General features: G+C 47.6%; 1 protein-coding gene across 6 annotated transcripts in view; it reads right to left on the reverse strand.

Annotated features, from left to right (window-relative positions):
• Positions 1–651: 651 nt before the first annotated feature.
• RGPD1 (RANBP2-like and GRIP domain containing 1) overlaps positions 652–25,230 on the reverse strand; it is a 44,144-nt gene continuing 19,565 nt past the window's right edge. For 3 of the 6 annotated variants that reach the window (XM_040646596.2, XM_040646595.2, XM_040646593.2), the window contains 15 exons: positions 23,405–23,488; positions 22,109–22,552; positions 19,989–20,072; positions 18,693–19,136; positions 16,573–16,656; positions 15,277–15,720; positions 13,156–13,239; positions 11,860–12,303; positions 9,740–9,823; positions 8,444–8,887; positions 6,324–6,407; positions 5,028–5,471; positions 2,908–2,991; positions 1,612–2,055; positions 652–943 (listed from right to left, as the gene is read on the reverse strand). In XM_040646596.2, coding sequence (XP_040502530.1) covers positions 720–943; positions 1,612–2,055; positions 2,908–2,991; positions 5,028–5,471; positions 6,324–6,407; positions 8,444–8,887; positions 9,740–9,823; positions 11,860–12,303; positions 13,156–13,239; positions 15,277–15,720; positions 16,573–16,656; positions 18,693–19,136; positions 19,989–20,072; positions 22,109–22,552; positions 23,405–23,488 — 3,920 coding nt within the window. In that variant the 3' untranslated portion in view covers positions 652–719. The remainder of the gene's footprint in view (positions 944–1,611; positions 2,056–2,907; positions 2,992–5,027; positions 5,472–6,323; positions 6,408–8,443; positions 8,888–9,739; positions 9,824–11,859; positions 12,304–13,155; positions 13,240–15,276; positions 15,721–16,572; positions 16,657–18,692; positions 19,137–19,988; positions 20,073–22,108; positions 22,553–23,404; positions 23,489–25,230) is intronic. The other 3 variants (XM_040646594.2, XM_040646598.2, XM_040646597.2) reach the window with 3 other exon arrangements.

The raw sequence follows: 25,230 nt of genomic DNA on the forward strand, positions 1-25,230 counted from the left end.
TACTTCAGCTTGAAGTTCTTCTACTTCCTAAAAAGCTCTATCATCACCTCCTGGTAAATTCTGTGATACGTGAGCAGTTTCTGTGGAATCTGCTTCTTCACTGCAGCTGACTGTTGCAGCAAACAGTGCTGCTGCTTCACTGGCTGATGGAGCATGTAATCCTTCCTCACTTGTAGAGACTAAGTCAGTAACATTAAAACAGTAAGCAAAGGAGCCAGGAGAGCCTAATATTCAAACCACATTCAGTCTGGACACCAAGAATAACCACTCCCTCCAAAAAAGGCACGTTTCCCCTCTCCCCTCCCTCCAATGTTATCAATTTCTTCATTTAATTACAACAGCAGTACAGAAAAATCATGATATCAAGTTCTCAGACTCCAACTTTCCTATAGTGCAACTGATGTTTCAGAACAGCTAACTAACAGGGATTAAGGGGAGTGAACAACTGGGAAAAAAATAACAAGAAGTTTTGTTGGAAGGTTTCAGACATTCTGCATTACTCTTAACACACACTCAAATTCAACTTCTAACAGCTAAAGCTGTTTCTGCTTTAGGAGGTAAAGCTGTTTCCTTTCTCTCCCTGAGAAACTTAACATCAGTCCCTGAGTTCCAGCGCCAGAACAGACTTGAGACACAGCCAAACAAGTCAAGTAGTTTTTAATCTGCTGGATGTTTTATTTCTCACTAAATGAAAATAGTCTAAGAATAATACTGCAACTTTATTGCCTAAATTTCCGTAAAGACTTGACTCGTACTTTCTTTCTTTGAGTTTTAACTTCTTTCTGAGAGCCTGTTGGACCGGCATCCTCCACGTTACTACTAATGCCACAGACAGATGAAGAAGGGACCTGCATAGCTGCTCCTCCAGCCTTCTCCTCAGACGGTTTATTTTCCCAAGCAGTAACACATTCTCTCTCCAATTTATGTGTGACTGAGGAGCCTACTGCAAAGAACAAAAATTAGCGGAAAACAGCTGATAAGACAGTTTAATACTGTGATTATATTTGGCACAGACGCTATAAAGTAACCTAAAAATACTCAGAACATTTTTAATTTACTATTAAATTTAAATAGCACCATTATTTTAAAAGTGACTCAAACAGGGTAACTAAGGAACTGTAAATTTGTAATACACAGCTTTTCTGTTACTATCAAAGAACCTCCACGCAATAATGCAGACTTCAATCCAGCAAAAGGCACTACAGCTACCAGCTTCCTTTGACACTTACTTCCATTGCAGGTAGCTCAGCACGTGCCACCTTTTTTTTAGTACACAAAAACTCACATCCTAAGAAAGCAAATCTCATTTATAGACCTATAGGTCTAAAATATTACATATAATAAATATATAAACTCCTTTGGGAGTTCACAGGTATCTCCCAGGGAGAGACAAGATCCTGCAAAAGGCAAGCCTGTATTCTTACGTGCAAATACCAACCACTTCAGATTCACCCCACTTGAAAGTCTACAACGTGAAGATTCACACGCGTGCATCACAACTGCAAGAAACTCCATCTTATTAAGACAGAAGTAATACAACGACTGGCATTGGTAAACGACTGACCAACGAGTTGCACGCTTGAATCAACTGCTAGTTCAATTAACACTCACCCTTTTCCAGAATTTTAAAGGAGAAGTTGGAGGGCCCATCTTGTGCTGCAGGAGCCAGCTGGGATGCCTTGCCCTCCAAAGGCTTCTGAGGTGCACCGCAGCTTTTGAGTGGTTCAGCTGCTCCTGGCTTTTCCTGCTCTGCTTTCTGGGATGCTGCGCTTTTTCTTGGGGGATGAACGCCAAATCCAAAGAGGGAACTGGGGGCGGAAGTATTTCCAAACGGGAAGGTCTTCTCACTGCTGAAAACGCTCTTGACGGATTCAGCCTGGAATACAAACTTTGCGGGGGAAACCACTGGTTTTTGCGGCGTTTCAGAGGTGCTCCAGAGCTCCGAAGCTTCTGCAGCAGCATCAGAAGCAGCGTCACCAAGGCTGAGGTCTGCTGCCACCCTGCCAGTTCCTTCCAGTCCAGCTACAGCGTCCTTGCCACAAGGAGATGCTCTGGCTGTATTCGTACGAGAAACACGAGGCGTTATCAAGGTGCCTGTCTCATGGGCTTGCTTTGCTTCATCACAGGTTTGCTTAAACGAGCCCGCAACATCCTGCCGTTTGAACCGCACAGCTAGCAGCTCTACTTTCCTTCCCCTGTCCGCAAAATTGCATGCGGTCCACACCCATGCTCTGTCAGATCCTTTCACGGGCCGCATATTCCTATCTGCTGCTGTTCTGTGGTTGGCACGGAGTTTTACTACCTGTCTACCAGTCTTGCAGCTGCCACTACAGCTACTCGCTTCCTCTGACACTTACTTCCACTGCTGGTAGCTCAGCACGTGCCACCTTTTCTTAGTACACAAAAACTCACATCCTAAGAAAGAAAACCTCATTTATAGACCTATCCAGATTCAGTTATCAAACGCTGATACTCGAGGCACAGCCAAAGTAACCGTAAGCAAGCACGTTCACTCTTCCGCACTTGTGCCTTTAACTATCAAAACCCCGGAGCTGTATTTTTCAAACAGTGTACTTTTCTAAAAAAATACACGTACTAACTCTTCCAATTCAAGTCAACCATCTGCAGAAGCAGCAAACGTTCACAGCGGCAGACAGTTTTTCCATGCCCCAGTCTTTCAAAGCATCTTGCAAAGCTCAGCTCCACACAGTCAAAGGAGACGCAGAAGCCTGAGGGTACGAAAGCAGTTTCATGTGCTTGTCTGGAGGCTCTCTACAGTGCACATCGGTGTTTCTAGCACTATCCACCCCAGGAAATAGCAAGTTAACCTCAGAGCCTAAGCGTCCTCCAGACCGAAAGATTCATCTGCAGCATCTAAGAAAGTAGCCGTTGTGTTTTCAGACATACCTTGCCACACCTCCCTTCCTTCTTCCTCATTGCTGGGAGACAGTCTTCCGCTACGTTTCTTAACTGCTGTTTCAGAGTCTTCACCTTAAACACAGGAAACAAGCGTGAGTTCTCAGGTATCTCCCAGGGACAGACAAGGCTAAATTGGTTACGCCCTTCAGACTCACAAGCCTGCTCAAGCACACAAGGCTTGTGCACATCACAAATTTAAAGCTCAGTTTTCTTTCTACGAGAAATTCTTTGCCAGCTCGATGGCACAATGCAGTCCAAGTGGAACCCAAAGCTTCAGGCAGGAAGCAGAGTACTACTGGCTTCCCGAGGAACGCTCATTTTCCTGCTCCCACTACTTCCTTCCAGGAGCGTAAAAGCAACGGGAGCAGTACTAGAGAAAAAGCAGTATTCCAAAGCTCTAAGCACCAGTTCAATTTGAACACTGCTTCTCAATATTCCCTTCCCTGCCTTTCTGTCCCAGTTGATTGACTCCCTTCAGTTAGAAGTTAACTGCTTCAGCCTCCTCAACAGCAGTCCTACAAAGTAACCCTGTGGGGTCATTTTAGATCTCAACAGCTCTTCTGAGCCTACATCCAAAGCGGATGTACAATAAGCTTCCTGAACAACAAATCTGAATGCTGAGGATGGAAAGCTAGACTTACGCACACACACATAAAATAACTAACTCCAGCTGCTTTCAGAGTTGGTGGCATCTCGTACCACGCTACAAAGGTGGGCAGGTGTCCTGCCTGCAAGGAGGTGCTGTATTCGCTTGGATCAGCTAAGCAGTCAAGCAAGTTCACATCCCGTTCACCACAGAGGTTCAAGTAACCTTAACGCAAAGGAGCTGAACAGGAGAAACACGTGAGAAACGCACTAAGCCTGTTCAGATCAACCCACAGGTAAAGCTCTCCACAAATCCACCAAAAGCTGACTAAGATCACAGCGGCCCCAAAATCTACTCAAAGAAGCGGCCAAAACAGCAACACTAAGGATTACAACCTGTCTTTACCCTCAGAATACCAAGGCTGAGCAAGACGTTTGCTAGATCACTTACATCAGCTCTCATTCAGCCTCCCCACAAGAAAGGTTGATTTTTCTTACTTAGAAAAGCTGCAAGCAGCTTGAATTTGTCTTCACAGCTTGCCACAAAAGCAGTGCCATGGGTGTACGCAGTGTGTTAAAAGGCTGCTGGTTTTGTCAGAAAGAGAACTTCCTACTCCAGGGAAAGAAAAACCCATCAAAACATTCTCAGTATACAAAAGGAACAAAAGAAAGAGCAACACCAGGCACGGCAGTTGGAACGTTTCCCTCTTTGTTTCTTTTATTTCTCACTCGTATTTCAGCTTGGACAGAAAGACCACAGATAGACTGAAGATCTAGTCGAGCCCATTCTTATTCCTGCAGTGGTAAGAAGCAGTGCGTGAAGTCCTCTATCAGCACAATGCCAGCAAACCCCTGTCTTTGCACTAAGATCCCTCAGCCCATTACAGGGAACACAGTGCAGCCACTGCTTCTGCAAGCTCATCTTTGAGCTGGTATCAGAGCCTGTCTAACCGAGGATGTAATCACAGGACCTCTTTTTTAAGAGCTAAGAAAAAGACAACTGGGCTGGCTTAGGCCGTGCATCGGAAATTGCACAGACCACTCAGGGAAGACTTCAAGTAAACGCACCGAGTGTCCTTTCACAATACCCGCCCACACACTCACAGGGATCATTCCACTTCAAGCTGAAGCACAAGTGCTGCCCTCGTAGTTCACCAGTCAGAGCGAGGCCTGCGCACACACACTACCAGTTCAACTCCAAAAATGCACTTCCAGCACTTAACCCTGACATTTTCAACAACGCCTCACCCAGATTCCAAAATCCTACCGGCAATTCTCCTCCTCACTACACAGCAACACTGGATCCTGCATAAGGCACGTCCGTCTGTATTCTTACGTGCAAATACCACCCACTTCAGATTCACCCCACTTGAAAGTCTACAACGTGAAGATTCACACGCGTGCATCACAACTGCAAGAAACTCCATCTTATTAAGACAGAAGTAATACAACGACTGGCATTGGTAAACGACTGACCAACGAGTTGCACGCTTGAATCAACTGCTAGTTCAATTAACACTCACCCTTTTCCAGAATTTTAAAGGAGAAGTTGGAGGGCCCATCTTGTGCTGCAGGAGCCAGCTGGGATGCCTTGCCCTCCAAAGGCTTCTGAGGCGCACCGCAGCTTTTGGGTGGTTCAGCTGCTCCTGGCTTTTCCTGCTCTGCTTTCTGGGATGCTGCGCTTTTTCTTGGGGGATGAACGCCAAATCCAAAGAGGGAACTGGGGGCGGAAGTATTTCCAAACGGGAAGGTCTTCTCACTGCTGAAAACGCTCTTGACGGATTCAGCCTGGAATACAAACTTTGCGGGGGAAACCACTGGTTTTTGCGGCGTTTCAGAGGTGCTCCAGAGCTCCGAAGCTTCTGCAGCAGCATCAGAAGCAGCGTCACCAAGGCTGAGGTCTGCTGCCACCCTGCCAGTTCCTTCCAGTCCAGCTACAGCGTCCTTGCCACAAGGAGATGCTCTGGCTGTATTCGTACGAGAAACACGAGGCGTTATCAAGGTGCCTGTCTCATGGGCTTGCTTTGCTTCATCACAGGTTTGCTTAAACGAGCCCGCAACATCCTGCCGTTTGAACCGCACAGCTAGCAGCTCTACTTTCCTTCCCCTGTCCGCAAAATTGCATGCGGTCCACACCCATGCTCTGTCAGATCCTTTCACGGGCCGCATATTCCTATCTGCTGCTGTTCTGTGGTTGGCACGGAGTTTTACTACCTGTCTACCAGTCTTGCAGCTGCCACTACAGCTACTCGCTTCCTCTGACACTTACTTCCACTGCTGGTAGCTCAGCACGTGCCACCTTTTCTTAGTACACAAAAACTCACATCCTAAGAAAGAAAACCTCATTTATAGACCTATCCAGATTCAGTTATCAAACACTGATACTCGAGGCGCAGCCAAAGTAACCGTAAGCAAGCACGTTCACTCTTCCGCACTTGTGCCTTTAACTATCAAAACCCCGGAGCTGTATTTTTCAAACAGTGTACTTTTCTAAAAAAATACACGTACTAACTCTTCCAATTCAAGTCAACCATCTGCAGAAGCAGCAAACGTTCACAGCGGCAGACAGTTTTTCCATGCCCCAGTCTTTCAAAGCATCTTGCAAAGCTCAGCTCCACACAGTCAAAGGAGACGCAGAAGCCTGAGGGTACGAAAGCAGTTTCATGTGCTTGTCTGGAGGCTCTCTACAGTGCACATCGGTGTTTCTAGCACTATCCACCCCAGGAAATAGCAAGTTAACCTCAGAGCCTAAGCGTCCTCCAGACCGAAAGATTCATCTGCAGCATCTAAGAAAGTAGCCGTTGTGTTTTCAGACATACCTTGCCACACCTCCCTTCCTTCTTCCTCATTGCTGGGAGACAGTCTTCCGCTACGTTTCTTAACTGCTGTTTCAGAGTCTTCACCTTAAACACAGGAAACAAGCGTGAGTTCTCAGGTATCTCCCAGGGACAGACAAGGCTAAATTGGTTACGCCCTTCAGACTCACAAGCCTGCTCAAGCACACAAGGCTTGTGCACATCACAAATTTAAAGCTGAGTTTTCTTTCTACGAGAAATTCTTTGCCAGCTCGATGGCACAATGCAGTCCAAGTGGAACCCAAAGCTTCAGGCAGGAAGCAGAGTACTACTGGCTTCCCGAGGAACGCTCATTTTCCTGCTCCCACTACTTCCTTCCAGGAGCGTAAAAGCAACGGGAGCAGTACTAGAGAAAAAGCAGTATTCCAAAGCTCTAAGCACCAGTTCAATTTGAACACTGCTTCTCAATATTCCCTTCCCTGCCTTTCTGTCCCAGTTGATTGACTCCCTTCAGTTAGAAGTTAACTGCTTCAGCCTCCTCAACAGCAGTCCTACAAAGTAACCCTGTGGGGTCATTTTAGATCTCAACAGCTCTTCTGAGCCTACATCCAAAGCGGATGTACAATAAGCTTCCTGAACAACAAATCTGAATGCTGAGGATGGAAAGCTAGACTTACGCACACACACATAAAATAACTAACTCCAGCTGCTTTCAGAGTTGGTGGCATCTCGTACCACGCTACAAAGGTGGGCAGGTGTCCTGCCTGCAAGGAGGTGCTGTATTCGCTTGGATCAGCTAAGCAGTCAAGCAAGTTCACATCCCGTTCACCACAGAGGTTCAAGTAACCTTAACGCAAAGGAGCTGAACAGGAGAAACACGTGAGAAACGCACTAAGCCTGTTCAGATCAACCCACAGGTAAAGCTCTCCACAAATCCACCAAAAGCTGACTAAGATCACAGCGGCCCCAAAATCTACTCAAAGAAGCGGCCAAAACAGCAACACTAAGGATTACAACCTGTCTTTACCCTCAGAATACCAAGGCTGAGCAAGACGTTTGCTAGATCACTTACATCAGCTCTCATTCAGCCTCCCCACAAGAAAGGTTGATTTTTCTTACTTAGAAAAGCTGCAAGCAGCTTGAATTTGTCTTCACAGCTTGCCACAAAAGCAGTGCCATGGGTGTACGCAGTGTGTTAAAAGGCTGCTGGTTTTGTCAGAAAGAGAACTTCCTACTCCAGGGAAAGAAAAACCCATCAAAACATTCTCAGTATACAAAAGGAACAAAAGAAAGAGCAACACCAGGCACGGCAGTTGGAACGTTTCCCTCTTTGTTTCTTTTATTTCTCACTCGTATTTCAGCTTGGACAGAAAGACCACAGATAGACTGAAGATCTAGTCGAGCCCATTCTTATTCCTGCAGTGGTAAGAAGCAGTGCGTGAAGTCCTCTATCAGCACAATGCCAGCAAACCCCTGTCTTTGCACTAAGATCCCTCAGCCCATTACAGGGAACACAGTGCAGCCACTGCTTCTGCAAGCTCATCTTTGAGCTGGTATCAGAGCCTGTCTAACCGAGGATGTAATCACAGGACCTCTTTTTTAAGAGCTAAGAAAAAGACAACTGGGCTGGCTTAGGCCGTGCATCGGAAATTGCACAGACCACTCAGGGAAGACTTCAAGTAAACGCACCGAGTGTCCTTTCACAATACCCGCCCACACACTCACAGGGATCATTCCACTTCAAGCTGAAGCACAAGTGCTGCCCTCGTAGTTCACCAGTCAGAGCGAGGCCTGCGCACACACACTACCAGTTCAACTCCAAAAATGCACTTCCAGCACTTAACCCTGACATTTTCAACAACGCCTCACCCAGATTCCAAAATCCTACCGGCAATTCTCCTCCTCACTACACAGCAACACTGGATCCTGCATAAGGCACGTCCGTCTGTATTCTTACGTGCAAATACCACCCACTTCAGATTCACCCCACTTGAAAGTCTACAACGTGAAGATTCACACGCGTGCATCACAACTGCAAGAAACTCCATCTTATTAAGACAGAAGTAATACAACGACTGGCATTGGTAAACGACTGACCAACGAGTTGCACGCTTGAATCAACTGCTAGTTCAATTAACACTCACCCTTTTCCAGAATTTTAAAGGAGAAGTTGGAGGGCCCATCTTGTGCTGCAGGAGCCAGCTGGGATGCCTTGCCCTCCAAAGGCTTCTGAGGCGCACCGCAGCTTTTGGGTGGTTCAGCTGCTCCTGGCTTTTCCTGCTCTGCTTTCTGGGATGCTGCGCTTTTTCTTGGGGGATGAACGCCAAATCCAAAGAGGGAACTGGGGGCGGAAGTATTTCCAAACGGGAAGGTCTTCTCACTGCTGAAAACGCTCTTGACGGATTCAGCCTGGAATACAAACTTTGCGGGGGAAACCACTGGTTTTTGCGGCGTTTCAGAGGTGCTCCAGAGCTCCGAAGCTTCTGCAGCAGCATCAGAAGCAGCGTCACCAAGGCTGAGGTCTGCTGCCACCCTGCCAGTTCCTTCCAGTCCAGCTACAGCGTCCTTGCCACAAGGAGATGCTCTGGCTGTATTCGTACGAGAAACACGAGGCGTTATCAAGGTGCCTGTCTCATGGGCTTGCTTTGCTTCATCACAGGTTTGCTTAAACGAGCCCGCAACATCCTGCCGTTTGAACCGCACAGCTAGCAGCTCTACTTTCCTTCCCCTGTCCGCAAAATTGCATGCGGTCCACACCCATGCTCTGTCAGATCCTTTCACGGGCCGCATATTCCTATCTGCTGCTGTTCTGTGGTTGGCACGGAGTTTTACTACCTGTCTACCAGTCTTGCAGCTGCCACTACAGCTACTCGCTTCCTCTGACACTTACTTCCACTGCTGGTAGCTCAGCACGTGCCACCTTTTCTTAGTACACAAAAACTCACATCCTAAGAAAGAAAACCTCATTTATAGACCTATCCAGATTCAGTTATCAAACGCTGATACTCGAGGCACAGCCAAAGTAACCGTAAGCAAGCACGTTCACTCTTCCGCACTTGTGCCTTTAACTATCAAAACCCCGGAGCTGTATTTTTCAAACAGTGTACTTTTCTAAAAAAATACACGTACTAACTCTTCCAATTCAAGTCAACCATCTGCAGAAGCAGCAAACGTTCACAGCGGCAGACAGTTTTTCCATGCCCCAGTCTTTCAAAGCATCTTGCAAAGCTCAGCTCCACACAGTCAAAGGAGACGCAGAAGCCTGAGGGTACGAAAGCAGTTTCATGTGCTTGTCTGGAGGCTCTCTACAGTGCACATCGGTGTTTCTAGCACTATCCACCCCAGGAAATAGCAAGTTAACCTCAGAGCCTAAGCGTCCTCCAGACCGAAAGATTCATCTGCAGCATCTAAGAAAGTAGCCGTTGTGTTTTCAGACATACCTTGCCACACCTCCCTTCCTTCTTCCTCATTGCTGGGAGACAGTCTTCCGCTACGTTTCTTAACTGCTGTTTCAGAGTCTTCACCTTAAACACAGGAAACAAGCGTGAGTTCTCAGGTATCTCCCAGGGACAGACAAGGCTAAATTGGTTACGCCCTTCAGACTCACAAGCCTGCTCAAGCACACAAGGCTTGTGCACATCACAAATTTAAAGCTCAGTTTTCTTTCTACGAGAAATTCTTTGCCAGCTCGATGGCACAATGCAGTCCAAGTGGAACCCAAAGCTTCAGGCAGGAAGCAGAGTACTACTGGCTTCCCGAGGAACGCTCATTTTCCTGCTCCCACTACTTCCTTCCAGGAGCGTAAAAGCAACGGGAGCAGTACTAGAGAAAAAGCAGTATTCCAAAGCTCTAAGCACCAGTTCAATTTGAACACTGCTTCTCAATATTCCCTTCCCTGCCTTTCTGTCCCAGTTGATTGACTCCCTTCAGTTAGAAGTTAACTGCTTCAGCCTCCTCAACAGCAGTCCTACAAAGTAACCCTGTGGGGTCATTTTAGATCTCAACAGCTCTTCTGAGCCTACATCCAAAGCGGATGTACAATAAGCTTCCTGAACAACAAATCTGAATGCTGAGGATGGAAAGCTAGACTTACGCACACACACATAAAATAACTAACTCCAGCTGCTTTCAGAGTTGGTGGCATCTCGTACCACGCTACAAAGGTGGGCAGGTGTCCTGCCTGCAAGGAGGTGCTGTATTCGCTTGGATCAGCTAAGCAGTCAAGCAAGTTCACATCCCGTTCACCACAGAGGTTCAAGTAACCTTAACGCAAAGGAGCTGAACAGGAGAAACACGTGAGAAACGCACTAAGCCTGTTCAGATCAACCCACAGGTAAAGCTCTCCACAAATCCACCAAAAGCTGACTAAGATCACAGCGGCCCCAAAATCTACTCAAAGAAGCGGCCAAAACAGCAACACTAAGGATTACAACCTGTCTTTACCCTCAGAATACCAAGGCTGAGCAAGACGTTTGCTAGATCACTTACATCAGCTCTCATTCAGCCTCCCCACAAGAAAGGTTGATTTTTCTTACTTAGAAAAGCTGCAAGCAGCTTGAATTTGTCTTCACAGCTTGCCACAAAAGCAGTGCCATGGGTGTACGCAGTGTGTTAAAAGGCTGCTGGTTTTGTCAGAAAGAGAACTTCCTACTCCAGGGAAAGAAAAACCCATCAAAACATTCTCAGTATACAAAAGGAACAAAAGAAAGAGCAACACCAGGCACGGCAGTTGGAACGTTTCCCTCTTTGTTTCTTTTATTTCTCACTCGTATTTCAGCTTGGACAGAAAGACCACAGATAGACTGAAGATCTAGTCGAGCCCATTCTTATTCCTGCAGTGGTAAGAAGCAGTGCGTGAAGTCCTCTATCAGCACAATGCCAGCAAACCCCTGTCTTTGCACTAAGATCCCTCAGCCCATTACAGGGAACACAGTGCAGCCACTGCTTCTGCAAGCTCATCTTTGAGCTGGTATCAGAGCCTGTCTAACCGAGGATGTAATCACAGGACCTCTTTTTTAAGAGCTAAGAAAAAGACAACTGGGCTGGCTTAGGCCGTGCATCGGAAATTGCACAGACCACTCAGGGAAGACTTCAAGTAAACGCACCGAGTGTCCTTTCACAATACCCGCCCACACACTCACAGGGATCATTCCACTTCAAGCTGAAGCACAAGTGCTGCCCTCGTAGTTCACCAGTCAGAGCGAGGCCTGCGCACACACACTACCAGTTCAACTCCAAAAATGCACTTCCAGCACTTAACCCTGACATTTTCAACAACGCCTCACCCAGATTCCAAAATCCTACCGGCAATTCTCCTCCTCACTACACAGCAACACTGGATCCTGCATAAGGCACGTCCGTCTGTATTCTTACGTGCAAATACCACCCACTTCAGATTCACCCCACTTGAAAGTCTACAACGTGAAGATTCACACGCGTGCATCACAACTGCAAGAAACTCCATCTTATTAAGACAGAAGTAATACAACGACTGGCATTGGTAAACGACTGACCAACGAGTTGCACGCTTGAATCAACTGCTAGTTCAATTAACACTCACCCTTTTCCAGAATTTTAAAGGAGAAGTTGGAGGGCCCATCTTGTGCTGCAGGAGCCAGCTGGGATGCCTTGCCCTCCAAAGGCTTCTGAGGCGCACCGCAGCTTTTGGGTGGTTCAGCTGCTCCTGGCTTTTCCTGCTCTGCTTTCTGGGATGCTGCGCTTTTTCTTGGGGGATGAACGCCAAATCCAAAGAGGGAACTGGGGGCGGAAGTATTTCCAAACGGGAAGGTCTTCTCACTGCTGAAAACGCTCTTGACGGATTCAGCCTGGAATACAAACTTTGCGGGGGAAACCACTGGTTTTTGCGGCGTTTCAGAGGTGCTCCAGAGCTCCGAAGCTTCTGCAGCAGCATCAGAAGCAGCGTCACCAAGGCTGAGGTCTGCTGCCACCCTGCCAGTTCCTTCCAGTCCAGCTACAGCGTCCTTGCCACAAGGAGATGCTCTGGCTGTATTCGTACGAGAAACACGAGGCGTTATCAAGGTGCCTGTCTCATGGGCTTGCTTTGCTTCATCACAGGTTTGCTTAAACGAGCCCGCAACATCCTGCCGTTTGAACCGCACAGCTAGCAGCTCTACTTTCCTTCCCCTGTCCGCAAAATTGCATGCGGTCCACACCCATGCTCTGTCAGATCCTTTCACGGGCCGCATATTCCTATCTGCTGCTGTTCTGTGGTTGGCACGGAGTTTTACTACCTGTCTACCAGTCTTGCAGCTGCCACTACAGCTACTCGCTTCCTCTGACACTTACTTCCACTGCTGGTAGCTCAGCACGTGCCACCTTTTCTTAGTACACAAAAACTCACATCCTAAGAAAGAAAACCTCATTTATAGACCTATCCAGATTCAGTTATCAAACGCTGATACTCGAGGCGCAGCCAAAGTAACCGTAAGCAAGCACGTTCACTCTTCCGCACTTGTGCCTTTAACTATCAAAACCCCGGAGCTGTATTTTTCAAACAGTGTACTTTTCTAAAAAAATACACGTACTAACTCTTCCAATTCAAGTCAACCATCTGCAGAAGCAGCAAACGTTCACAGCGGCAGACAGTTTTTCCATGCCCCAGTCTTTCAAAGCATCTTGCAAAGCTCAGCTCCACACAGTCAAAGGAGACGCAGAAGCCTGAGGGTACGAAAGCAGTTTCATGTGCTTGTCTGGAGGCTCTCTACAGTGCACATCGGTGTTTCTAGCACTATCCACCCCAGGAAATAGCAAGTTAACCTCAGAGCCTAAGCGTCCTCCAGACCGAAAGATTCATCTGCAGCATCTAAGAAAGTAGCCGTTGTGTTTTCAGACATACCTTGCCACACCTCCCTTCCTTCTTCCTCATTGCTGGGAGACAGTCTTCCGCTACGTTTCTTAACTGCTGTTTCAGAGTCTTCACCTTAAACACAGGAAACAAGCGTGAGTTCTCAGGTATCTCCCAGGGACAGACAAGGCTAAATTGGTTACGCCCTTCAGACTCACAAGCCTGCTCAAGCACACAAGGCTTGTGCACATCACAAATTTAAAGCTCAGTTTTCTTTCTACGAGAAATTCTTTGCCAGCTCGATGGCACAATGCAGTCCAAGTGGAACCCAAAGCTTCAGGCAGGAAGCAGAGTACTACTGGCTTCCCGAGGAACGCTCATTTTCCTGCTCCCACTACTTCCTTCCAGGAGCGTAAAAGCAACGGGAGCAGTACTAGAGAAAAAGCAGTATTCCAAAGCTCTAAGCACCAGTTCAATTTGAACACTGCTTCTCAATATTCCCTTCCCTGCCTTTCTGTCCCAGTTGATTGACTCCCTTCAGTTAGAAGTTAACTGCTTCAGCCTCCTCAACAGCAGTCCTACAAAGTAACCCTGTGGGGTCATTTTAGATCTCAACAGCTCTTCTGAGCCTACATCCAAAGCGGATGTACAATAAGCTTCCTGAACAACAAATCTGAATGCTGAGGATGGAAAGCTAGACTTACGCACACACACATAAAATAACTAACTCCAGCTGCTTTCAGAGTTGGTGGCATCTCGTACCACGCTACAAAGGTGGGCAGGTGTCCTGCCTGCAAGGAGGTGCTGTATTCGCTTGGATCAGCTAAGCAGTCAAGCAAGTTCACATCCCGTTCACCACAGAGGTTCAAGTAACCTTAACGCAAAGGAGCTGAACAGGAGAAACACGTGAGAAACGCACTAAGCCTGTTCAGATCAACCCACAGGTAAAGCTCTCCACAAATCCACCAAAAGCTGACTAAGATCACAGCGGCCCCAAAATCTACTCAAAGAAGCGGCCAAAACAGCAACACTAAGGATTACAACCTGTCTTTACCCTCAGAATACCAAGGCTGAGCAAGACGTTTGCTAGATCACTTACATCAGCTCTCATTCAGCCTCCCCACAAGAAAGGTTGATTTTTCTTACTTAGAAAAGCTGCAAGCAGCTTGAATTTGTCTTCACAGCTTGCCACAAAAGCAGTGCCATGGGTGTACGCAGTGTGTTAAAAGGCTGCTGGTTTTGTCAGAAAGAGAACTTCCTACTCCAGGGAAAGAAAAACCCATCAAAACATTCTCAGTATACAAAAGGAACAAAAGAAAGAGCAACACCAGGCACGGCAGTTGGAACGTTTCCCTCTTTGTTTCTTTTATTTCTCACTCGTATTTCAGCTTGGACAGAAAGACCACAGATAGACTGAAGATCTAGTCGAGCCCATTCTTATTCCTGCAGTGGTAAGAAGCAGTGCGTGAAGTCCTCTATCAGCACAATGCCAGCAAACCCCTGTCTTTGCACTAAGATCCCTCAGCCCATTACAGGGAACACAGTGCAGCCACTGCTTCTGCAAGCTCATCTTTGAGCTGGTATCAGAGCCTGTCTAACCGAGGATGTAATCACAGGACCTCTTTTTTAAGAGCTAAGAAAAAGACAACTGGGCTGGCTTAGGCCGTGCATCGGAAATTGCACAGACCACTCAGGGAAGACTTCAAGTAAACGCACCGAAGTGTCCTTTCACAATACCCGCCCACACACTCACAGGGATCATTCCACTTCAAGCTGAAGCACAAGTGCTGCCCTCGTAGTTCACCAGTCAGAGCGAGGCCTGCGCACACACACTACCAGTTCAACTCCAAAAATGCACTTCCAGCACTTAACCCTGACATTTTCAACAACGCCTCACCCAGATTCCAAAATCCTACCGGCAATTCTCCTCCTCACTACACAGCAACACTGGATCCTGCATAAGGCACGTCCGTCTGTATTCTTACGTGCAAATACCACCCACTTCAGATTCACCCCACTTGAAAGTCTACAACGTGAAGATTCACACGCGTGCATCACAACTGCAAGAAACTCCATCTTATTAAGACAGAAGTAATACAACGACTGGCATTGGTAAACGACTGACCAACGAGTTGCACGCTTGAATCAACTGCTAGTTCAATTAACACTCACCCTTTTCCAGAATTTTAAAGGAGAAGTTGGAGGGCCCATCTTGTGCTGCAGGAGCCAGCTGGGATGCCTTGCCCTCCAAAGGCTTCTGAGGCGCACCGCAGCTTTTGGGTGGTTCAGCTGCTCCTGGCTTTTCCTGCTCTGCTTTCTGGGATGCTGCGCTTTTTCTTGGGGGATGAACGCCAAATCCAAAGAGGGAACTGGGGGCGGAAGTATTTCCAAACGGGAAGGTCTTCTCACTGCTGAAAACGCTCTTGACGGATTCAGCCTGGAATACAAACTTTGCGGGGGAAACCACTGGTTTTTGCGGCGTTTCAGAGGTGCTCCAGAGCTCCGAAGCTTCTGCAGCAGCATCAGAAGCAGCGTCACCAAGGCTGAGGTCTGCTGCCACCCTGCCAGTTCCTTCCAGTCCAGCTACAGCGTCCTTGCCACAAGGAGATGCTCTGGCTGTATTCGTACGAGAAACACGAGGCGTTATCAAGGTGCCTGTCTCATGGGCTTGCTTTGCTTCATCACAGGTTTGCTTAAACGAGCCCGCAACATCCTGCCGTTTGAACCGCACAGCTAGCAGCTCTACTTTCCTTCCCCTGTCCGCAAAATTGCATGCGGTCCACACCCATGCTCTGTCAGATCCTTTCACGGGCCGCATATTCCTATCTGCTGCTGTTCTGTGGTTGGCACGGAGTTTTACTACCTGTCTACCAGTCTTGCAGCTGCCACTACAGCTACTCGCTTCCTCTGACACTTACTTCCACTGCTGGTAGCTCAGCACGTGCCACCTTTTCTTAGTACACAAAAACTCACATCCTAAGAAAGAAAACCTCATTTATAGACCTATCCAGATTCAGTTATCAAACGCTGATACTCGAGGCGCAGCCAAAGTAACCGTAAGCAAGCACGTTCACTCTTCCGCACTTGTGCCTTTAACTATCAAAACCCCGGAGCTGTATTTTTCAAACAGTGTACTTTTCTAAAAAAATACACGTACTAACTCTTCCAATTCAAGTCAACCATCTGCAGAAGCAGCAAACGTTCACAGCGGCAGACAGTTTTTCCATGCCCCAGTCTTTCAAAGCATCTTGCAAAGCTCAGCTCCACACAGTCAAAGGAGACGCAGAAGCCTGAGGGTACGAAAGCAGTTTCATGTGCTTGTCTGGAGGCTCTCTACAGTGCACATCGGTGTTTCTAGCACTATCCACCCCAGGAAATAGCAAGTTAACCTCAGAGCCTAAGCGTCCTCCAGACCGAAAGATTCATCTGCAGCATCTAAGAAAGTAGCCGTTGTGTTTTCAGACATACCTTGCCACACCTCCCTTCCTTCTTCCTCATTGCTGGGAGACAGTCTTCCGCTACGTTTCTTAACTGCTGTTTCAGAGTCTTCACCTTAAACACAGGAAACAAGCGTGAGTTCTCAGGTATCTCCCAGGGACAGACAAGGCTAAATTGGTTACGCCCTTCAGACTCACAAGCCTGCTCAAGCACACAAGGCTTGTGCACATCACAAATTTAAAGCTCAGTTTTCTTTCTACGAGAAATTCTTTGCCAGCTCGATGGCACAATGCAGTCCAAGTGGAACCCAAAGCTTCAGGCAGGAAGCAGAGTACTACTGGCTTCCCGAGGAACGCTCATTTTCCTGCTCCCACTACTTCCTTCCAGGAGCGTAAAAGCAACGGGAGCAGTACTAGAGAAAAAGCAGTATTCCAAAGCTCTAAGCACCAGTTCAATTTGAACACTGCTTCTCAATATTCCCTTCCCTGCCTTTCTGTCCCAGTTGATTGACTCCCTTCAGTTAGAAGTTAACTGCTTCAGCCTCCTCAACAGCAGTCCTACAAAGTAACCCTGTGGGGTCATTTTAGATCTCAACAGCTCTTCTGAGCCTACATCCAAAGCGGATGTACAATAAGCTTCCTGAACAACAAATCTGAATGCTGAGGATGGAAAGCTAGACTTACGCACACACACATAAAATAACTAACTCCAGCTGCTTTCAGAGTTGGTGGCATCTCGTACCACGCTACAAAGGTGGGCAGGTGTCCTGCCTGCAAGGAGGTGCTGTATTCGCTTGGATCAGCTAAGCAGTCAAGCAAGTTCACATCCCGTTCACCACAGAGGTTCAAGTAACCTTAACGCAAAGGAGCTGAACAGGAGAAACACGTGAGAAACGCACTAAGCCTGTTCAGATCAACCCACAGGTAAAGCTCTCCACAAATCCACCAAAAGCTGACTAAGATCACAGCGGCCCCAAAATCTACTCAAAGAAGCGGCCAAAACAGCAACACTAAGGATTACAACCTGTCTTTACCCTCAGAATACCAAGGCTGAGCAAGACGTTTGCTAGATCACTTACATCAGCTCTCATTCAGCCTCCCCACAAGAAAGGTTGATTTTTCTTACTTAGAAAAGCTGCAAGCAGCTTGAATTTGTCTTCACAGCTTGCCACAAAAGCAGTGCCATGGGTGTACGCAGTGTGTTAAAAGGCTGCTGGTTTTGTCAGAAAGAGAACTTCCTACTCCAGGGAAAGAAAAACCCATCAAAACATTCTCAGTATACAAAAGGAACAAAAGAAAGAGCAACACCAGGCACGGCAGTTGGAACGTTTCCCTCTTTGTTTCTTTTATTTCTCACTCGTATTTCAGCTTGGACAGAAAGACCACAGATAGACTGAAGATCTAGTCGAGCCCATTCTTATTCCTGCAGTGGTAAGAAGCAGTGCGTGAAGTCCTCTATCAGCACAATGCCAGCAAACCCCTGTCTTTGCACTAAGATCCCTCAGCCCATTACAGGGAACACAGTGCAGCCACTGCTTCTGCAAGCTCATCTTTGAGCTGGTATCAGAGCCTGTCTAACCGAGGATGTAATCACAGGACCTCTTTTTTAAGAGCTAAGAAAAAGACAACTGGGCTGGCTTAGGCCGTGCATCGGAAATTGCACAGACCACTCAGGGAAGACTTCAAGTAAACGCACCAAGTGTCCTTTCAGAATACCCGCCCACACACTCACAGGGATCATTCCACTTCAAGCTGAAGCACAAGTGCTGCCCTCGTAGTTCACCAGTCAGAGCGAGGCCTGCGCACACACACTACCAGTTCAACTCCAAAAATGCACTTCCAGCACTTAACCCTGACATTTTCAACAACGCCTCACCCAGATTCCAAAATCCTACCGGCAATTCTCCTCCTCACTACACAGCAACACTGGATCCTGCATAAGGCACGTCCGTCTGTATTCTTACGTGCAAATACCACCCACTTCAGATTCACCCCACTTGAAAGTCTACAACGTGAAGATTCACACGCGTGCATCACAACTGCAAGAAACTCCATCTTATTAAGACAGAAGTAATACAACGACTGGCATTGGTAAACGACTGACCAACGAGTTGCACGCTTGAATCAACTGCTAGTTCAATTAACACTCACCCTTTTCCAGAATTTTAAAGGAGAAGTTGGAGGGCCCATCTTGTGCTGCAGGAGCCAGCTGGGATGCCTTGCCCTCCAAAGGCTTCTGAGGCGCACCGCAGCTTTTGGGTGGTTCAGCTGCTCCTGGCTTTTCCTGCTCTGCTTTCTGGGATGCTGCGCTTTTTCTTGGGGGATGAACGCCAAATCCAAAGAGGGAACTGGGGGCGGAAGTATTTCCAAACGGGAAGGTCTTCTCACTGCTGAAAACGCTCTTGACGGATTCAGCCTGGAATACAAACTTTGCGGGGGAAACCACTGGTTTTTGCGGCGTTTCAGAGGTGCTCCAGAGCTCCGAAGCTTCTGCAGCAGCATCAGAAGCAGCGTCACCAAGGCTGAGGTCTGCTGCCACCCTGCCAGTTCCTTCCAGTCCAGCTACAGCGTCCTTGCCACAAGGAGATGCTCTGGCTGTATTCGTACGAGAAACACGAGGCGTTATCAAGGTGCCTGTCTCATGGGCTTGCTTTGCTTCATCACAGGTTTGCTTAAACGAGCCCGCAACATCCTGCCGTTTGAACCGCACAGCTAGCAGCTCTACTTTCCTTCCCCTGTCCCCAAAATTGCATGCGGTCCACACCCATGCTCTGTCAGATCCTTTCACGGGCCGCATATTCCTATCTGCTGCTGTTCTGTGGTTGGCACGGAGTTTTACTACCTGTCTACCAGTCTTGCAGCTGCCACTACAGCTACTCGCTTCCTCTGACACTTACTTCCACTGCTGGTAGCTCAGCACGTGCCACCTTTTCTTAGTACACAAAAACTCACATCCTAAGAAAGAAAACCTCATTTATAGACCTATCCAGATTCAGTTATCAAACGCTGATACTCGAGGCGCAGCCAAAGTAACCGTAAGCAAGCACGTTCACTCTTCCGCACTTGTGCCTTTAACTATCAAAACCCCGGAGCTGTATTTTTCAAACAGTGTACTTTTCTAAAAAAATACACGTACTAACTCTTCCAATTCAAGTCAACCATCTGCAGAAGCAGCAAACGTTCACAGCGGCAGACAGTTTTTCCATGCCCCAGTCTTTCAAAGCATCTTGCAAAGCTCAGCTCCACACAGTCAAAGGAGACGCAGAAGCCTGAGGGTACGAAAGCAGTTTCATGTGCTTGTCTGGAGGCTCTCTACAGTGCACATCGGTGTTTCTAGCACTATCCACCCCAGGAAATAGCAAGTTAACCTCAGAGCCTAAGCGTCCTCCAGACCGAAAGATTCATCTGCAGCATCTAAGAAAGTAGCCGTTGTGTTTTCAGACATACCTTGCCACACCTCCCTTCCTTCTTCCTCATTGCTGGGAGACAGTCTTCCGCTACGTTTCTTAACTGCTGTTTCAGAGTCTTCACCTTAAACACAGGAAACAAGCGTGAGTTCTCAGGTATCTCCCAGGGACAGACAAGGCTAAATTGGTTACGCCCTTCAGACTCACAAGCCTGCTCAAGCACACAAGGCTTGTGCACATCACAAATTTAAAGCTCAGTTTTCTTTCTACGAGAAATTCTTTGCCAGCTCGATGGCACAATGCAGTCCAAGTGGAACCCAAAGCTTCAGGCAGGAAGCAGAGTACTACTGGCTTCCCGAGGAACGCTCATTTTCCTGCTCCCACTACTTCCTTCCAGGAGCGTAAAAGCAACGGGAGCAGTACTAGAGAAAAAGCAGTATTCCAAAGCTCTAAGCACCAGTTCAATTTGAACACTGCTTCTCAATATTCCCTTCCCTGCCTTTCTGTCCCAGTTGATTGACTCCCTTCAGTTAGAAGTTAACTGCTTCAGCCTCCTCAACAGCAGTCCTACAAAGTAACCCTGTGGGGTCATTTTAGATCTCAACAGCTCTTCTGAGCCTACATCCAAAGCGGATGTACAATAAGCTTCCTGAACAACAAATCTGAATGCTGAGGATGGAAAGCTAGACTTACGCACACACACATAAAATAACTAACTCCAGCTGCTTTCAGAGTTGGTGGCATCTCGTACCACGCTACAAAGGTGGGCAGGTGTCCTGCCTGCAAGGAGGTGCTGTATTCGCTTGGATCAGCTAAGCAGTCAAGCAAGTTCACATCCCGTTCACCACAGAGGTTCAAGTAACCTTAACGCAAAGGAGCTGAACAGGAGAAACACGTGAGAAACGCACTAAGCCTGTTCAGATCAACCCACAGGTAAAGCTCTCCACAAATCCACCAAAAGCTGACTAAGATCACAGCGGCCCCAAAATCTACTCAAAGAAGCGGCCAAAACAGCAACACTAAGGATTACAACCTGTCTTTACCCTCAGAATACCAAGGCTGAGCAAGACGTTTGCTAGATCACTTACATCAGCTCTCATTCAGCCTCCCCACAAGAAAGGTTGATTTTTCTTACTTAGAAAAGCTGCAAGCAGCTTGAATTTGTCTTCACAGCTTGCCACAAAAGCAGTGCCATGGGTGTACGCAGTGTGTTAAAAGGCTGCTGGTTTTGTCAGAAAGAGAACTTCCTACTCCAGGGAAAGAAAAACCCATCAAAACATTCTCAGTATACAAAAGGAACAAAAGAAAGAGCAACACCAGGCACGGCAGTTGGAACGTTTCCCTCTTTGTTTCTTTTATTTCTCACTCGTATTTCAGCTTGGACAGAAAGACCACAGATAGACTGAAGATCTAGTCGAGCCCATTCTTATTCCTGCAGTGGTAAGAAGCAGTGCGTGAAGTCCTCTATCAGCACAATGCCAGCAAACCCCTGTCTTTGCACTAAGATCCCTCAGCCCATTACAGGGAACACAGTGCAGCCACTGCTTCTGCAAGCTCATCTTTGAGCTGGTATCAGAGCCTGTCTAACCGAGGATGTAATCACAGGACCTCTTTTTTAAGAGCTAAGAAAAAGACAACTGGGCTGGCTTAGGCCGTGCATCGGAAATTGCACAGACCACTCAGGGAAGACTTCAAGTAAACGCACCGAGTGTCCTTTCACAATACCCGCCCACACACTCACAGGGATCATTCCACTTCAAGCTGAAGCACAAGTGCTGCCCTCGTAGTTCACCAGTCAGAGCGAGGCCTGCGCACACACACTACCAGTTCAACTCCAAAAATGCACTTCCAGCACTTAACCCTGACATTTTCAACAACGCCTCACCCAGATTCCAAAATCCTACCGGCAATTCTCCTCCTCACTACACAGCAACACTGGATCCTGCATAAGGCACGTCCGTCTGTATTCTTACGTGCAAATACCACCCACTTCAGATTCACCCCACTTGAAAGTCTACAACGTGAAGATTCACACGCGTGCATCACAACTGCAAGAAACTCCATCTTATTAAGACAGAAGTAATACAACGACTGGCATTGGTAAACGACTGACCAACGAGTTGCACGCTTGAATCAACTGCTAGTTCAATTAACACTCACCCTTTTCCAGAATTTTAAAGGAGAAGTTGGAGGGCCCATCTTGTGCTGCAGGAGCCAGCTGGGATGCCTTGCCCTCCAAAGGCTTCTGAGGCGCACCGCAGCTTTTGGGTGGTTCAGCTGCTCCTGGCTTTTCCTGCTCTGCTTTCTGGGATGCTGCGCTTTTTCTTGGGGGATGAACGCCAAATCCAAAGAGGGAACTGGGGGCGGAAGTATTTCCAAACGGGAAGGTCTTCTCACTGCTGAAAACGCTCTTGACGGATTCAGCCTGGAATACAAACTTTGCGGGGGAAACCACTGGTTTTTGCGGCGTTTCAGAGGTGCTCCAGAGCTCCGAAGCTTCTGCAGCAGCATCAGAAGCAGCGTCACCAAGGCTGAGGTCTGCTGCCACCCTGCCAGTTCCTTCCAGTCCAGCTACAGCGTCCTTGCCACAAGGAGATGCTCTGGCTGTATTCGTACGAGAAACACGAGGCGTTATCAAGGTGCCTGTCTCATGGGCTTGCTTTGCTTCATCACAGGTTTGCTTAAACGAGCCCGCAACATCCTGCCGTTTGAACCGCACAGCTAGCAGCTCTACTTTCCTTCCCCTGTCCCCAAAATTGCATGCGGTCCACACCCATGCTCTGTCAGATCCTTTCACGGGCCGCATATTCCTATCTGCTGCTGTTCTGTGGTTGGCACGGAGTTTTACTACCTGTCTACCAGTCTTGCAGCTGCCACTACAGCTACTCGCTTCCTCTGACACTTACTTCCACTGCTGGTAGCTCAGCACGTGCCACCTTTTCTTAGTACACAAAAACTCACATCCTAAGAAAGAAAACCTCATTTATAGACCTATCCAGATTCAGTTATCAAACGCTGATACTCGAGGCGCAGCCAAAGTAACCGTAAGCAAGCACGTTCACTCTTCCGCACTTGTGCCTTTAACTATCAAAACCCCGGAGCTGTATTTTTCAAACAGTGTACTTTTCTAAAAAAATACACGTACTAACTCTTCCAATTCAAGTCAACCATCTGCAGAAGCAGCAAACGTTCACAGCGGCAGACAGTTTTTCCATGCCCCAGTCTTTCAAAGCATCTTGCAAAGCTCAGCTCCACACAGTCAAAGGAGACGCAGAAGCCTGAGGGTACGAAAGCAGTTTCATGTGCTTGTCTGGAGGCTCTCTACAGTGCACATCGGTGTTTCTAGCACTATCCACCCCAGGAAATAGCAAGTTAACCTCAGAGCCTAAGCGTCCTCCAGACCGAAAGATTCATCTGCAGCATCTAAGAAAGTAGCCGTTGTGTTTTCAGACATACCTTGCCACACCTCCCTTCCTTCTTCCTCATTGCTGGGAGACAGTCTTCCGCTACGTTTCTTAACTGCTGTTTCAGAGTCTTCACCTTAAACACAGGAAACAAGCGTGAGTTCTCAGGTATCTCCCAGGGACAGACAAGGCTAAATTGGTTACGCCCTTCAGACTCACAAGCCTGCTCAAGCACACAAGGCTTGTGCACATCACAAATTTAAAGCTCAGTTTTCTTTCTACGAGAAATTCTTTGCCAGCTCGATGGCACAATGCAGTCCAAGTGGAACCCAAAGCTTCAGGCAGGAAGCAGAGTACTACTGGCTTCCCGAGGAACGCTCATTTTCCTGCTCCCACTACTTCCTTCCAGGAGCGTAAAAGCAACGGGAGCAGTACTAGAGAAAAAGCAGTATTCCAAAGCTCTAAGCACCAGTTCAATTTGAACACTGCTTCTCAATATTCCCTTCCCTGCCTTTCTGTCCCAGTTGATTGACTCCCTTCAGTTAGAAGTTAACTGCTTCAGCCTCCTCAACAGCAGTCCTACAAAGTAACCCTGTGGGGTCATTTTAGATCTCAACAGCTCTTCTGAGCCTACATCCAAAGCGGATGTACAATAAGCTTCCTGAACAACAAATCTGAATGCTGAGGATGGAAAGCTAGACTTACGCACACACACATAAAATAACTAACTCCAGCTGCTTTCAGAGTTGGTGGCATCTCGTACCACGCTACAAAGGTGGGCAGGTGTCCTGCCTGCAAGGAGGTGCTGTATTCGCTTGGATCAGCTAAGCAGTCAAGCAAGTTCACATCCCGTTCACCACAGAGGTTCAAGTAACCTTAACGCAAAGGAGCTGAACAGGAGAAACACGTGAGAAACGCACTAAGCCTGTTCAGATCAACCCACAGGTAAAGCTCTCCACAAATCCACCAAAAGCTGACTAAGATCACAGCGGCCCCAAAATCTACTCAAAGAAGCGGCCAAAACAGCAACACTAAGGATTACAACCTGTCTTTACCCTCAGAATACCAAGGCTGAGCAAGACGTTTGCTAGATCACTTACATCAGCTCTCATTCAGCCTCCCCACAAGAAAGGTTGATTTTTCTTACTTAGAAAAGCTGCAAGCAGCTTGAATTTGTCTTCACAGCTTGCCACAAAAGCAGTGCCATGGGTGTACGCAGTGTGTTAAAAGGCTGCTGGTTTTGTCAGAAAGAGAACTTCCTACTCCAGGGAAAGAAAAACCCATCAAAACATTCTCAGTATACAAAAGGAACAAAAGAAAGAGCAACACCAGGCACGGCAGTTGGAACGTTTCCCTCTTTGTTTCTTTTATTTCTCACTCGTATTTCAGCTTGGACAGAAAGACCACAGATAGACTGAAGATCTAGTCGAGCCCATTCTTATTCCTGCAGTGGTAAGAAGCAGTGCGTGAAGTCCTCTATCAGCACAATGCCAGCAAACCCCTGTCTTTGCACTAAGATCCCTCAGCCCATTACAGGGAACACAGTGCAGCCACTGCTTCTGCAAGCTCATCTTTGAGCTGGTATCAGAGCCTGTCTAACCGAGGATGTAATCACAGGACCTCTTTTTTAAGAGCTAAGAAAAAGACAACTGGGCTGGCTTAGGCCGTGCATCGGAAATTGCACAGACCACTCAGGGAAGACTTCAAGTAAACGCACCGAGTGTCCTTTCACAATACCCGCCCACACACTCACAGGGATCATTCCACTTCAAGCTGAAGCACAAGTGCTGCCCTCGTAGTTCACCAGTCAGAGCGAGGCCTGCGCACACACACTACCAGTTCAACTCCAAAAATGCACTTCCAGCACTTAACCCTGAC

This window comes from Gallus gallus, chromosome 12, assembly GCF_016699485.2.
Source record: "Gallus gallus isolate bGalGal1 chromosome 12, bGalGal1.mat.broiler.GRCg7b, whole genome shotgun sequence".
NCBI lineage: Eukaryota > Metazoa > Chordata > Aves > Galliformes > Phasianidae > Gallus > Gallus gallus.